Here is a 15,165-nt window from a genome sequence, read left to right as displayed (position 1 = left end):
CAATCATTACCTTAATCCCCAGCTCTGTTACAAAGTATGATAGGATTCCAATCATTACCTTAATCCCCAGCTCTGTTACAAAGTATGATAGGATTCCAATCATTACCTTAATCCCCAGCTCTGTTTCAAAGTATGATAGGATTCCAATCATTACCTTAATCCCCAGCTCTGTTACAAAGTATGATAGGATTCCAATCATTACCTTAATCCCCAGCTCTGGATGTTTGTCAAACAAGTCCCGGATTCCCTCCCTGATGCACTCCAGGGCACTGTGGCGGCGGTGATTTTCATTCACCAAGGTAACATCCTTTCTTTGCCATTTTTTCCATAGTTTCATCCATTTATTATTGGATAATCCCTTTGAAAGCTGTCTTTTTGGAGAAGACATTTTTCAGGTCATCTCAACAAAGTCTATCTGTTGAATAGAACAACACCTCAATATTGACTTACTCAAAATAAAACTTTAATATTTACTGAATATTTGTCTCTCCAAACATCACAACCAAGCTGCATGACTTCCACAGATATCAATATTCAAGGTTTGATAATTAATTTAAAATTATGATATCCTCATCCTAAACTAATAAACTATCTTGTCCTGTTCACAAAGAGGGCTATGATAATTTGATTTTAAAAACTGAATGAATTTAGGAAAACAAAATGCATTCATACCTAAAATGAGTTATATAGTTCCATTGTTTTTATAAAACATTCAATCATTTGCAATATCATGGCACATTGCTGGTTACGCTTTCCAATACATGTCAAAATTTGCATCACTTATTTGACATTTGAATGCAATCTAATTAAAATCATATCCTAAAATACGCTCACAATCACTATACAATAGGATCTGACATAACCCCATAGGGGGTCATGTCCACATGACCTTTTGCTTTAAATATTCATGAGAACTATCAGCCTGTCAGATTGCGCCATACAGACAATGATGGCTATTTAGGCGGTTCCTGGCAATTCGTAAACAAGTTGCAGTAATCTCTCTCCCACAAAGTTTATTCCACACTATAAAATTGTGTATTCTAATATAAGGAATTTTAAACTTTCGCAGTAATGCCTAATCTATTCCATCCATACAAACAACAAAACGTACGATGTAAAATACACCTAGATTAAATTGATTGTGAATTGCGATTTATGTATGAATAGTATGGTACGATTTGAATAGTTTTCAAGATGTTTACTTAATTAATGCGAGGAATATAACACCAGTCGACGTAAACGGTGCATTGTGACGTCACATCTAGCTGAGATGTGTTTTCTTTCAAACCAAACAATCGCAGTAATTTTCCTTGAATTGTAAACACCGATGATTTCATAGGCGACATGCTGATTGGCTAACATAAAGTTCACATGAACATGACCTCTAGTCAGGTTATGTCAGATCATCTTACGCAGAGTATACGGCGCGGATCTAAGAAGGTCAAATGTATTTCTGCACTGCTAATTTATCCTATATAATTTATTGAATAATACAATTTTTAAAGTACTGATAAAATATTTTCAATTGATAACGGAATGTTTGATCAAATAACAAAACACCACAAAACGATCCGATGCATATTCCTATTTAAATATCATAAAATGCAAAATTGTTTGTAGTTTCTTCACGTAATTTCAAAATAAGTTGATCTGTAGGTGTTGTGGTGTTAATTAATTACCCCTCAAATGTGAAATTGAAATTTTACAGCACAAAGTTGGTAATAAATTGTAGTATTTTGAGGTTAGGAATTTGATAGATGAAAAATGTATCACAACTTGCTGAGCATTCTAAGAAAAGAAAATTTGAACAATTTTGCATAATTATGTAAAAAAAAAAAAAAAAAAAAAAAAAAAAAAATTAAGGAAATTGAATTGATATTGTCACCTCACAATACCGTAAGTGTTTATAAAAGTGGATTTTTCAATGAAATATATAGTGAAAAAATGAAATGATAACTCATTTATGGCCATAACTGTACCTTCTAAAACTATAAATCATTTTATTAAAGAACATGATAAAATGATGGATGCATCTGTAGTCCATTCTCTGTTATAATTCATAAGGGGACCCCTATACCCTGTACTAAAACTGCTTATTTACAGTCACTGTACTAATGGGAACATCATTCAGCATTTCCTGTCTATAGGCTGAGTAATGTTATGATTGCCTCTGTATGTTACCATCATAATTGTGAAGTCACAATTATAAGCCATGATTGTCATATATAGTGGGTACAGATGTATGTTTCCAAAATAAGTCCCCCCCCCCCTCCCTGGGAATTTGGGATTTATGATTTTGAGTGGGAAGATAATTTAACAATTTACAGAGGGAGGAAGAAGTCGCACACATGTTTGGGCTGACTGGGCTGTGGATATATTGGCTTGGATAGCTAAGTGGATATAGAGCATCTATCTAGTAAAGCACTGGGATCCCTGGTTCGGTTCGGTTCTACCATAAAATTTTTCCTTTCCCATAATGTTATTCTGCATGTTCATTGACCATGAAACTGCATTGTTGTTACATTTACTATATCAGCTGTATACAGTTAACTTTGTTGTATGTGTTTATCCTTTAAATTAATTTCACTTATATAAAGCTTTTCATTGGAATTTATTTTACATTAATTATCAAAATTCTGCTGTTAAGCCACAATGTATTTGGCTCCTCCATATTCAGTTTGTTGCTACGAAAATACTGCTGTACATCATGAAAAATTTATATTTTCTTCATACTAGTTTGATAGATCTACATCAAATCCGTTTTATAAAAACATTTTTTTTTTTCTATTTTAAGATAACAGTTTAAATATTTAATACGATAGGTCCCAGTTTACGCTCTTTATCCTATTTTGCTTGTAAACCCTGCAACACAATAATATCAAATCAAATAAGATTTTACCTACGGTAAATTTCTCATATTTATAACCAGCGAAGTCTTGCGTTGGCGGTTGCGTCTCTGACGTCATTAAACTCTGAAAAACACGAGCAATGCCTGCGGAGCATCAACCGAATATATCTTTAGTTTCTTACCTTTTAGTACATAGGGTAGTTGCAGAATATAAATATATTTTAAGAAATCCCAGTGTTAAATATGATATGACAAGTCGTAACTGTTCTAAAGTTTCTTGTACTGAGATCATTCGGATTAACGTAAAGTCCCACCACGGGGAAAAAAAAAAAAAAACCCCACACACCCCAACAACACCATTAAAAAGATTCTAAACAAAATTAAGCAGAATATTGTGAAATGCAAAAAATACATGAAAGTCATTACTTACACGGTGTTATCCGTAGGTGACTGTTGTTGACAGTATAGCTATAGTTTATCGCATGACAACTTGTAAACAATAATCGGAACTCATCGGATTTTTTGTTTTAAATTATCTACTTTCACTTTCATTTCACCATCTTTGTACAATGTCGGTGAATCTCGTTGAACAAGATATATTTACTGAAAAAGAGCCGGATACACTAAATCCAGATGAACGAAAAGGAAAATTAGAAGATGAGAACAGTCTAGGAAGAGATGTGAGGTTTTACCCACCACTATACATGCAACGGTATTCATATACTGCAAATATCTTGGAAAAGCATAACGTGGAATGGGTATGTATAATGTATATACTAATGTTTTGTGAGCGATAATCCTTTGATGTTTTATTGTTTTTAATAATATCAATATCTGAACTAGATGATGCGCGAGTGACCTTTCATCGTAACAGAAAATCGTTTATTATAGGCTTTACTTCTGTTCTAGTTTAGAGAAGTGGACAGGCTAATCTCAGCGAAATTTGTCGAGGCTGGATATTTGGACTGAAGCCTCTTCAGTCCAGTTATCCAGCCTCGACGAATCTTGCTGAGATTATGTACAGACGTATAGCCTACTAATCTCAGCGAGATTTGTTGAGGCTGGATATTTGGATCGACGTCAGTCTAAATATAACCAGCCTCGACAAATCTTGCTGAGATTAGTAGCCAATATGTGGATTTAGACTAGGCCTATGCATGTCCATTTAAGAAATGTATTCTCTTACTGTTAATGATGAGCAGCCGTTTAACAAAGTTAAGAGGACACATCGGAAGAATTATAAATCTGCATCCTCTTGTGGACAAGTTGTGGTAGTAGAACTGAAACCCTTTAGGGATAAAATTTGCTGTCCTGCAGAAAATAGAAAAACATTCTATGGACCAAGCCTGGTCTTTGGGTTTTGTATTTATATTTTAATGAAAATAAGAAAAAATAGTGCTGAAATGAAAAAATCTGTACATTTTCTGTACGAAATTTTCAGAAACATCTGATTGAATAAAGCACTCAAATGCATCAATGTTTGAAAAACACTCCCAGTAATAACAACATAGTACTTTTGATGAAAATACCATGCTGTGCATGCAATATTTATATTCACTAAAACAAAACTAATTATCGTGGTGTAAATTGTCTTTAAATTATCTTTATTCTCTACAACGATCATCACATGGTAGTCGGACGTTTCAACCCAAAAGTTGGACACTTCGGCCCAGATTCTAATTAAATCATGTTCCATTATTGGTGCGATGTTCATTGGTAGAGGATTCGTTTCATAACAGTGAGGTCATGAGTTCAAGCCCCGCTCATGCCATGGTTGCGTCAAACCCAAGATGTAATTAAGATAGGTACAGTTTAGTGATTGCTCCTTTGCCAAGCGCTCTGCAATCATGGGTCTTTCAGATATCAGTGGCATATATAAGGAAGGTGCATCCTCTACCCCCAACACCCTTCCATAAGATTTTAAAATTTGATGAAAATCATGGTTGCTTGTTTAGAAAAAAATTAATAAACAATAAAAAAAAGAAGTTATTTTTTTCACTCTCAGAGAAATAAATGACAAGATCATTTGATTTATTGTTACTTTTATTTGGAGAGCTTGCATTCTATTCCAAAAAAACCCATAAAATTTGTGTTATTTTATTAATTGCATCTGACATTAAAATTGACAGAAAATAGTAAATAGTGACCACACAGGAGACACCCTATAGAGCCCATGTCTTTTTGATTTCAGGTGGTAGATTTTGGTTGCTCCGAGTGTGGAATCGTCAGGTTTTATAGAGAAGTACCAACCCTGCGAAAGGTGCAGCTGGTTGACATTGACAGAGAGACGTTAGAATTCCATAAAAATTGCATCAAACCCCACGCATCAGATTACATATTCAAGCGGAAGAATCCACTAAGTATTGAAATTTACGAGGGAAGTGCAGTAAATTTGGATCAGAGGGTTACAGGATGTGATGCTGTCTCCATGGTTGAGTTGTAAGAAAATGTTATGATATATTATTGTTGTTTATTAATGTTTGTATTATTTATTTTGGCTAGAGATCTTTGTATGCCAATCTCTCTCTATTTTAACATGATTGCACTATGATAATTAAAAAAATATTTAATTTTTACAGCATAGAACACCTAGTTCCAGACATTTTAGTAAAGGTTGAAGACGCTGTGTTTGGTCGTCTTCATCCTTTCCTGGTAATAGTCACCACCCCAAACTTTGAATTCAACACCCTCTTTCCAGGAAAGCTCAGATTTAGACACTTTGACCATAAATTTGAGTGGACACGGAAAGAATTTCAAAAATGGTAAATTGAATATTGTCTGTGTGTGTGTATACAATGTTTATATATATTTTTTAAAGATGTTAGTAATTCTGACTGGCTTATGATAAGTCAATATTTATTTTTTATTGTATACCTTAATTTATTTTCTATATGTTTTCATCATGATTTAGAATCAACTTGTTAAACCAACTCTCACATGACTGGTCAAACATGTGGACTATTTGTCTGTATACTAGAGTTGATCCTAGTCGGCTCAACAGTAGTATATGGACAAATAGTTCATGTTAAATTTTTTTGTTATGAATTAATACGCAATTATTGTTGTAATCGCTGCTTTTGTCTGCAATGGAAACTTTTTATGATTTAGGTTGACGGTCGACAGTTGACACTTTCCCATGTATCACTATAGGTTGACAAGTCGACCGTTAGCACTTCTCCAGGTGTCACTAGAGGAGGGTAAGTTGACGCTTTACTGTCGACCTGTCAACCATTGACAAATATATGAATTGTGAACTGTCTACCATTGACAAAATTTTGAAGTGTCAACTGTCAACCTGTCAACTGCGGCCAATTGTATGAACTGTTGACCTGTCAACCATTGGCAATTATATGAACTGTCGACCTATCAACCGTTGACAAATATATGAACCGTCGACCTGTCAACCATAACACAGGGTGAATTACTGCTTAATACTACACTACATGTGGATTATTTGTCCGTATACTGGAGTTGATCCCAATAGTCTACCTTATTTCTATTGGCTTCACAAATCACATGAGTTTTGGTCTGCTGGTTTATACAATGGCGAGGTTCACTGATTTAACTGGTGATGAAGTACAGAATTTACTAGATGAACCAATCTGATTAAAATACAGATCTCTCATAAAGCGCACAGCGCAGAGAGATCTGACAACGACCCATAGAGGGTCATGTTCTGTGACGTAAATATTACCTTTGTTTTAGCCAATCAGATCTGAGCTTACCACAATCAGAAAGTTTATGATGTAATGCTATCGGAAACACGCCAGCGTTGTAAAACTATCCAATTGCTCTTCTTTCAGTTTCTCTATTCCAAATAATCCTTTAACTTTCTCAAATGCATCAGCCACGCTTGATTTTGACGCCATCTTCTCTCGCTATACGCAATTCGAAAGTAACTTTTATGCAAATTATTGAGGTGATCTTTACGTCACAGAACATGACCCTCTATGGGTTGTTGTCAGATCTCTCTGCACTGTGCGCTACATGAGAGATCTGTATTTTAATCAGATTGTAGATGAACCAGAGCTGAAACACAATAAACTGTGAAACACGGTAACTGTTATTATTATATAGCTAATAAATAGTTTAAAATAAAATCTGCGTAAAATCTAGAGAATGTTAGCGTTCAATATCCTGAGAATTTATTGAACGCTAACTTTGCATTGCGTAAATTGTATACGCCCGAAACATTCCGAGTATGAGTGTTTAATATTGACGTTACCGTAACGACGTAAACAAGCCAAAATGGCAGACGACGGTCCTCCGAATCTGACAGAGCCGGTATTTAATATTTACTAAAGCAAAATGTTTTACTGTACATAAATTATGATGTCCCCATTTACAAAGGCAGTTGCTTCACGCATTAATGACGGGTTAAATATTAAACAGTTAAGAAATGCATGCTGTTATTGCACACCTTCACCTTAGATGCCAATATTGATTAATTCTCGTCTATTTTGGAGTAGTTTGAGTGAAAAGGAATATAATTTAACAACTAAAGACTTTAGCGATATAATAAAAGGGTTATTGGACATATATTGGTGAATACTGGCACTTGTTGGCTGTCAAAAGGCACTCGCAAGCTCGTGCATTTTTACAGCCAACTCGTGCCAATATTCACCAATATAAGTTCAATAACCCTATAATATTAATAATTAGGATATTGGATATATTTTCTTTTAAACTAGTGGATACGGTGATAAATGATAACAATCACACTGTCCTGTTCAAAGTCAAAAAACCGTGTGCATCTAGTAAAAACAGCCTAAAAATATGAAGGTGTGTAACAAAACAGTTATAGACTGTGTCCTCGGACAACAGCTGTTTTGTTTGACCCTCGAACGGATCTGTTGCCCTCAGCCTACAGATCCATTTCCGGGCCAAACAAAACAACTGTTGTCCTCCGACCCAGTCAGTTCAGTTCAGTCCCTTTAATTTGGACTTTCATTTCAAATTTTATAGAAGAATGACATTTTGTTACATTGTATAACAAAACTAGACTTGACAATAAACTGGTCATATTCTGTGATAATATAACACTGGATTCAAAGCACAAGTAATATTGACCTCTAGCCGAGTAATATATGGAAATCCTAGCTGCTAAAGAAATTGTGTTAACCCCTAGATCTTTCTTGGTACCGGTAGATATTACCTCAGTATCTGAAGTCAATATTAAGCATAATTTGTCCTAACTGATCCTCTTTCCCTGTTTTTCAGGTGTCAGGATGTGTGTGACAAATATAGGTATTCCGTGGAATTCAGTGGCATTGGCGATCCTCCAGAAGAATCGCAGCAGTTAGGATATTGTTCCCAGGCAGCCATTTTTACTTCCTCATCTCAATCTAAACCAACAGTGGATAGTGATGGCAACTGTTATTGTTTAGTGAGTACTTCAAAATTGAAAATGGGAAATATACTGGTACATATAAAAAGGACATTATTATAAAAAGTACATTTAATTGCATGTTACTGGGGTGGCTGATATCCATGCATGATATAAAGCTCTTTACTTGCATTACCAATGACAAGCTCATGGGTATGTTGCGACCCAAAGTAGATCACTGTGGCCTCTTTTTGGAATTGCAATTGACAACTTGTGATGACATGTAAACATAGATATGCATCATGTACATGTAGTTGAGGGCACATCGTGTACATTAGCGATGCACTCTATACTCACCTAATCAAAATCCATCATGTACACTAGCGGTGCACTCTATACTCACCTAATCAAAATCCATCATGTACACTAGCGGTGCACTCTATACTCACCTAATCAAAATCCATTTTGTACACTAGTGGTGCACTCTATACTCACCTAATCAAAATCCATTGTGAGCTGCTGCTATCAGTTGTCATCCATTATTTGTCTGTCGTTGTTGGTGCCTGCATATTCAGTGTTTGTCAAGGTAAACTGAATTTAGCATATAATTTCATTAGAAGCTTGTACAATGTACAGACATTATTAATGATATGCAACACATGATTATGGTATATTTCTCCAATGAAGCCATCCTTTTTTATGCTCCCTGAAAATTTTCCAGGAGAGTATATAATCGCCATCATGTCTGTCCGTCTGTCCGAGCTAATATCTCTTAAACCTTTTATCAGAAATTAATCATAATTGATCACAAATATTCTTTGGGACAGGGACTTTTTGGACCAAGGTCATTTTGGAAAAGTCAAGGTCACTATGGAAATGTTAAGGTCACTCAGAACATATACCTTGTGTAAGGAAAAGTTCCTCATAGGCAAATGGCTTTCAGTCTGACCAAGGTCATTTTTGGAAACAGTAAATGTCACTCAGAACGTATACCTTATATATTCAAAAAACCTTCATTTCAACAATATTTCAATTAAAGTGTATTGCACTCGCACATACAAGCTCATCCTGTATATTATGTGTTTGATATTCATTTTATTATAGGATGTGTTTGAGATTCATTTTATTATAGGATGTGTTTGAGATTCATTTTATTATAGGATGTGTTTGAGATTCATTTTATGATAGAGTGTGTTTGAGATTCATTTTATTATAGGATGTGTTTGAGATTCATTTTATTATAGGGCGTGTTTAAGATTCATTTTACTATAGGGTGTGTTTGAGATTCATTTTATTATAGGATGTGTTTGAGATTCATTTTATTATAGGATGTGTTTGAGATTCATTTTATGATAGAGTGTGTTTGAGATTCATTTTATTATAGGATGTGTTTGAGATTCATTTTATTATAGGGCGTATTTAAGATTCATTTTACTATAGGGTGTGTTTGAGATTCATTTTATTATAGGATGTGTTTGATATTCATTTTATTATAGGATGTGTTTGAGATTCATTTTATTATAGGATGTGTTTAAGATTCATTTTATTATAGGGTGTGTTTAAGATTCATTTTATTATAGGTAAGTCATGTTCAGTTGAACTGGTGAATTAAAACATAATTCTGAATAAAAAATTCTTCCCAGGTTGCACAGTCAATATTTCCACACAGAGATAAAGAATTATTGTTATCCCCCGAGGAAATTCTGAAATTGGAAGTGACCTTCACTATAAACTTACTGAAACAGAGCTACCCAGATAAGTACTCAGACCAGGAACAGGATGAGGAACAAATGGAGATCTCTATAAAGCAGTTGATGTTATTTAGTAAAATTTCCAAATTAGTTAATGCAGACAGATTAAGGTGAGCTAATCCATAATCACTTTCAAATCTTACTCAATGTGATGTATGATGTTACACATACTGCTTAGTTTTTGTCTATTTTTATTGCAATTACCATTAAGATTTATTATACGTTTGGGGGGGGGGTATATAGGAATCACTATGTCTGTCTGTCCATCCGTCCGTCTGTCTGTCTGTCTGTCTGTCTGTCTGTGCAGATTTGTGTCTGGGCCATAACTTCTTTGTTCTTTGACTTAGGCATACCATATTTGGCACACAGGTGGATCACCATGAGCATACATGCCAACTTTCCCGATTTAGGCGGGATCTTCCCGATTTTACCCTCCGGTCCCGCTTTCCCGATCGGGAAAGCAAAATTACCCTAAAATCCCGATTTGAAATTTTTTCCGACCAAAATTTCCGATTTCACGATTGAAAACGATTTTGAAAGCGGGATAATCGTGAAATCTCGTGACCAGAATTGGAAATCCCGCGTCATTTCTGAACTGGCCAATCAGAAATCGGGACAATAGTCAGCCATTGCTGTTTACCTGTGTCGCATGGTGTCGGGTTGGTCTGCCTGTGTCGGGGTGCAGGTGTTTATTGGACAGTACGAAGCATGTTTTGATAGTAATTAATCGGGAAGACGGATTTCAAATTGACCTATCCTTTACACAAACGTGAATGACAACGATGCTAGTGTCACCACCAAACAATCGGACATTCCGCCTCTCGATGACAGCATCCAAAATTTGCAATAAGGTACGTCAAGTATATATTTTTTCCAACTATAATAATATAGGCTATCCAAATCTATCCGTCTATAGCGATGTATTATATAGTCTATATAGTGTAGTATTCATTAAATATACTTTGTGATGCGTAATTCGCACAAGTCTGTACTGAATTTTTTATTTAGCAAGTAGCCTTAATTTACAAGTAAAACGGAATATTTTGATGTGTTTTTTTTTTCCTGGTAATTATTTCAGATGTCATGGGTGCAAAGGTTTTGTTCGCAAACTTCATAGCAGGGCAGATCACTCCTTTTTTGGTTGCAATGCAGATTATTCCACCAGTCTCTGCAAGCCCATGTTTACAGACAAGCAAGATCGCCTTTGCAGTCGTACCTAAATGCATGTACTTTAATTTAAATTTTGATATATAGACCGGCCAATGTTTATTGTATGGTGTAAAAGGATGCAACCTTAAATATTATTTGATATTATGTATGTGACTTGTTGGAGAAGATTTTTTGCTGAATAGATGATTTTAATAAAATATTAATGTATATCTTTCAAAGTTTTTTTTATATAGTTAATGGTCAAACACATTTGATGTTGTGTTAATATATGATACATTAACAATGATTTGATTGATATTTTATTTGAAAGGACAAATATTTATTTTCATGCTAAAATGTCGTGAATTTTGAGCTTTGAAAAAAGGTCGTCGCGCGCAAAATCCCCCATGGGGATTTTTAAAAGTTGGCATGTATGCATGAGAGGATGTGTTGAGTCCCTTCATGACCTCTATATGACTTTGACCCTTGACCTCAAGGTTAAAATTAAAGGTTTTTTACAATGGATTTGTGTCCGGGCCATAACTTCTTTGTTCTTTGACATAGGCATACCATATTTGACACATGAGTGTATCACCATGAGACGATGTGTCGGGTACCTTCATGACCTCTATATGACCTTGAACTTTGACCTCAAGGTCAAAATTGATTATAGGATTTTGACATAGTCATACCATAAGACATGGGTGTATCACCATGAGATTATGTGTCATGTACATTCATGACCTCTTTATGACCTTGACCTTTGATCTCAAGGTCAAAATTATAGGTTTATGCCATGGATTTGTGTTCGGACTATATCTTCCATTTTCTTCTACAAAGGCATAACATATTTTTACATTCAGGAAAGAGGTAATTTATACCTATTCACATCACCGTTTGGGAGATTGGGGTAAACGGGGGTATTCTTAGTGAGCATTGCTCACAGTACCTCTTGTTTGATTTAAATTTCATTTACTTTTAAGGAGGAATAAAACAGCGTCATAATGGCTGACTTCCTTTCTGAAACTTGAATGAAAATATGAACATCAACAATTCATGTATATTTTCCTTTAAATTCTAATGTCTTACATATATCTGGTTTACATGTCGACTGCTGATCTGTAGTTCGTGCGTTCCTGTCTAGCAGGGGTTTTATTTTTTAGCTCACCTGAGCTGAAACATCAAGTGAGTTTTTCGGATCACTTTATGTCCGGCGTCCATCTCTCCATCCATCCTTAAGCTTTCAACATTTTTGTCTTCCTTTTAAAAATTGCAGGGCTGATTTCAGCCAAACTTGTCACAAATCATGCTTGGGTAAAGAGGATTCAAGTTCTGAATGAATTGCCACACCCTTTTTGAAGATAATTTTAAGAATTACTGGGTAGTGAAAATTTTGTGGCATCTTTTTCTCAAGAACCATTGGGTCAATTTCAATCAAACTTGGCACAAATCATTCTTGGTTAAATGGGATTAAAGTCTGTTAAAAAGAAAAAGGCCATGCCCTCCTCAAAAGGGGAGATAATCAAGAAAAGCAATAAATAGGGTGGGCTTATTTAAAAATCTTTTGAAGAACCACTGGGCCAGGAAAGTTGAAATTTACATGAAAGCTTCCCACCCTACCCCTGGGGCCCCAAATTGAACAAATTTGAATTTGCTCTACCTGAAGATGTTTAATTCAAGGTCCCCAGAGGTTGGATGGGGCCACAATAGGAGATTAAAGTTTACAGGAAATTAATCAAAACAAATTCTTTTCAAGATTATCTTCATATCAAAGTGCAAACATTCCTTAAGTTGTATGGATTCAAGTATTTTTTTTAATGCCCCTTTGACTAAAGTTTTGGGAGGGATATTGTTTTTTATGGTCCTGTCTGTCTCTCTGAAACTTAAACTTTTGAAGTGATAGGGCTCTTGTATTTCATTTGTGCATTCCTTGTGACAAGACCCTCCATATCATACAATGGTTTTTGACCTTGTGACCTTGTATCATGGTTTTGTTGTGACCCTTTGGGGTTATGTTGGGGTCACAATATAGGGTTAACAAATTTCATGGGAATAAAGATTGCAGAAAAGTCTTTTTAAAAAGCACAACTGAACAACAGTGGGACCAAGGTGACTCAGGTGATCAATGTGGCCTATGGGCTTCTTGTCTACTTTCTACTAAAACTATGGGGTTTTGGTTGTTTTTTTTTAAAAAGTAAATAAGTTCAAGAAAGTTTTTAATTTCAAAGTATTATTGTACATATCCTCCACTTTCAATTCATATCAGATTTCACTGGTGTGTTATTCCTCCTTAAGGAAGATTTTGTACCAATCATTAGCATTACAATGTATAGATTATTTTCCAATTACTGGATTTTTATAACCCCTGCAACAAATTTGTTGGGGGGGGGGGGGGGGGGGGATATACTGGAATCGGGTTGTCTGTCCGTCTGTCTGTAGATTCAATGGTTTTTCGGCTCTAAAGCGTTATCCTTTCCACCTACAGTCACCATATGTCATATGGACTACCCATGGGATGAAGATGTTCCCTATCGAATTTGGGGTCAAAAGGTCAAAATTCAAGCACACTGGACATCGAAGTAGCAATATGGTGTCCGGGCTCTAAAGCATTTTCTTTTCACCTACAGTCACCATATCATACATATGGACTACCCATGGGACGAAGATGTTACCTATCGAATTTGGGGCAAAGGTCAAGTGCACTGGACATTGAAGTAGCAATATGGTTTCCAGGCTCTAAAGCATTATCCTTTCCACCTACAGTCACAATACCATACATATGGACTACCCATGGGACGAAAATGTTTTTCTATTGAATTTGGGGTCAAAGGTCAAGCATATTGGACATCAAAGATTTGTCATGCCCTTTCTTTTATACACTCAGGAAAAGAGGTAATTTATACCTATTAACATCACCCTTTGGGAGAGTTGGGAGTAAACTGGAAGGGGGGGAGGTATTCTTAGTGAGCATTGCTCACAGTACCTCTTGTTTCTTTCAGAGAGTTTTTACAAGGAAATGGATACCAATTAACAGAGGACCAGACTAAGATAATTATTCCACTGGAATTGGAGGATGAATGTGGCAGTGATGAAGAAGACGACTATGATGCTGAATGCTTCAATCAGAATTTTCAACAGACAGGAAATATGCTTACTGATACCAATGATACTGAGGAGAGCTGGGACTAAGGACAAGGAAATAGGCTTACTGATACCAATGATACTGAGGAGAGCTGGGACTAAGGACAAGGAAATAGGCTTACTGATACCAATGATGCTGAGGAGAGCTGGGACTAAGGACAAGGAAATAGGCTTACTGATACCAATGATACTGAGGAGAGCTGGGACTAAGGACAAGGAAATAGGCTTACTGATACCAATGATACTGAGGAGAGCTGGGACTAAGGACAAGGAAATAGGCTTACTGATACCAATGATACTGAGGAGAGCTGGGACTAAGGACAAGGAAATAGGCTTACTGATACCAATGATACTGAGGAGAGCTGGGACTAAGGACAAGGAAATGTTAATACATGTACATGTATCTACTGGTAGTCATTTTTTTAAATACCTCAGGACCACATTGTACAGTGCTTTATGTTCATGTATGGGGATTTTTCTCTCCTTTTTTTTAAAAGCAATTTTTTTTGCAATGATTTTATATCTCCAGAATAGACATCATTCATTTCCTAAGTGTGCTTTAGGATTTTTTGATTTAGATTTTATTTGGGTTTTTTTTTTTTATTTGCAAGTGATTTTTTTCTGGGGTTTGGTGGGTTAATTCCTCTCTTATTTTTGTCTTCTTTTTTAAAACCAAATTATTTTGTATTTTCAACCATAACTTGCATTTTAAAAAAATGCTGAAATAAATGTAAGAAATTTGAAATTCTTATTATGTTGTGTTTGGCACATGTTCTGTTTTATACATATACTAAGCACATATATAAGACAAATAGCTGTATAAAATGATTGTAATTTTTTTTTTTTTTTTAGAAGTAATACAATTTTCAATGTTAGATACATATCTTTGTATGTATAGTAATTAGAACCATTTCAAGACTAGTGATCTAAATAAATACTGATGGAGTCAA

At 35.3% G+C, this 15,165-nt stretch overlaps 2 protein-coding genes and 1 long non-coding RNA gene across 9 annotated transcripts in view; 2 read left to right on the top strand and 1 right to left on the bottom strand.

The window, feature by feature from the left end:
* Positions 1 to 6,812, bottom strand: part of LOC125681828 (phosphatidylinositol 4-phosphate 5-kinase-like protein 1) — a 27,746-nt gene extending 20,934 nt beyond the window's left edge. For 2 of the 6 annotated variants that reach the window (XM_048922070.2, XM_056156376.1), the window contains exons 1-2: positions 3,279 to 3,355; positions 203 to 415 (exon numbers count right to left, since the gene is read on the bottom strand). In XM_048922070.2, coding sequence (XP_048778027.2) covers positions 203 to 388 — 186 coding nt within the window. In that variant the 5' untranslated portion in view covers positions 389 to 415; positions 3,279 to 3,355. Of the gene's footprint in view, positions 1 to 202; positions 416 to 3,278; positions 3,382 to 6,337 lie in introns of those variants that run through there. The other 4 variants (XM_056156374.1, XM_056156377.1, XM_048922072.2 and 1 more) reach the window with 4 other exon arrangements.
* LOC125681833 (small RNA 2'-O-methyltransferase-like) lies at positions 3,312 to 15,165 on the top strand. Of its 2 annotated transcripts, none has more exons than XM_056156379.1 (6): positions 3,312 to 3,606; positions 5,040 to 5,287; positions 5,428 to 5,610; positions 8,069 to 8,234; positions 9,818 to 10,035; positions 13,702 to 14,062. In XM_056156379.1, the coding sequence occupies exons 1-6, from the start codon at positions 3,418 to 3,420 to the stop codon at positions 13,790 to 13,792; spliced, it is 1,095 nt and encodes a 364-aa protein (XP_056012354.1). In that variant the 5' UTR covers positions 3,312 to 3,417; the 3' UTR covers positions 13,793 to 14,062. The 2 variants fall into 2 exon arrangements, with proteins under 2 accessions (XP_056012354.1, XP_048778035.2); XM_048922078.2 differs by lacking the exon at positions 13,702 to 14,062 and adding an exon at positions 14,074 to 15,165 and having other exon boundaries at positions 3,323 to 3,606.
* LOC130052153 (uncharacterized) lies at positions 10,316 to 11,313 on the top strand. Its single transcript, XR_008800533.1, has 2 exons — positions 10,316 to 10,776; positions 11,004 to 11,313. It is a non-coding gene; the product is annotated as an uncharacterized LOC130052153 (long non-coding RNA).

This window comes from Ostrea edulis, chromosome 2 (genome assembly GCF_947568905.1).
Source record: "Ostrea edulis chromosome 2, xbOstEdul1.1, whole genome shotgun sequence".
Classification (NCBI taxonomy): Eukaryota; Metazoa; Mollusca; class Bivalvia; order Ostreida; family Ostreidae; genus Ostrea; species Ostrea edulis.
This window is presented reverse-complemented; position numbering and strand designations above follow the sequence as displayed.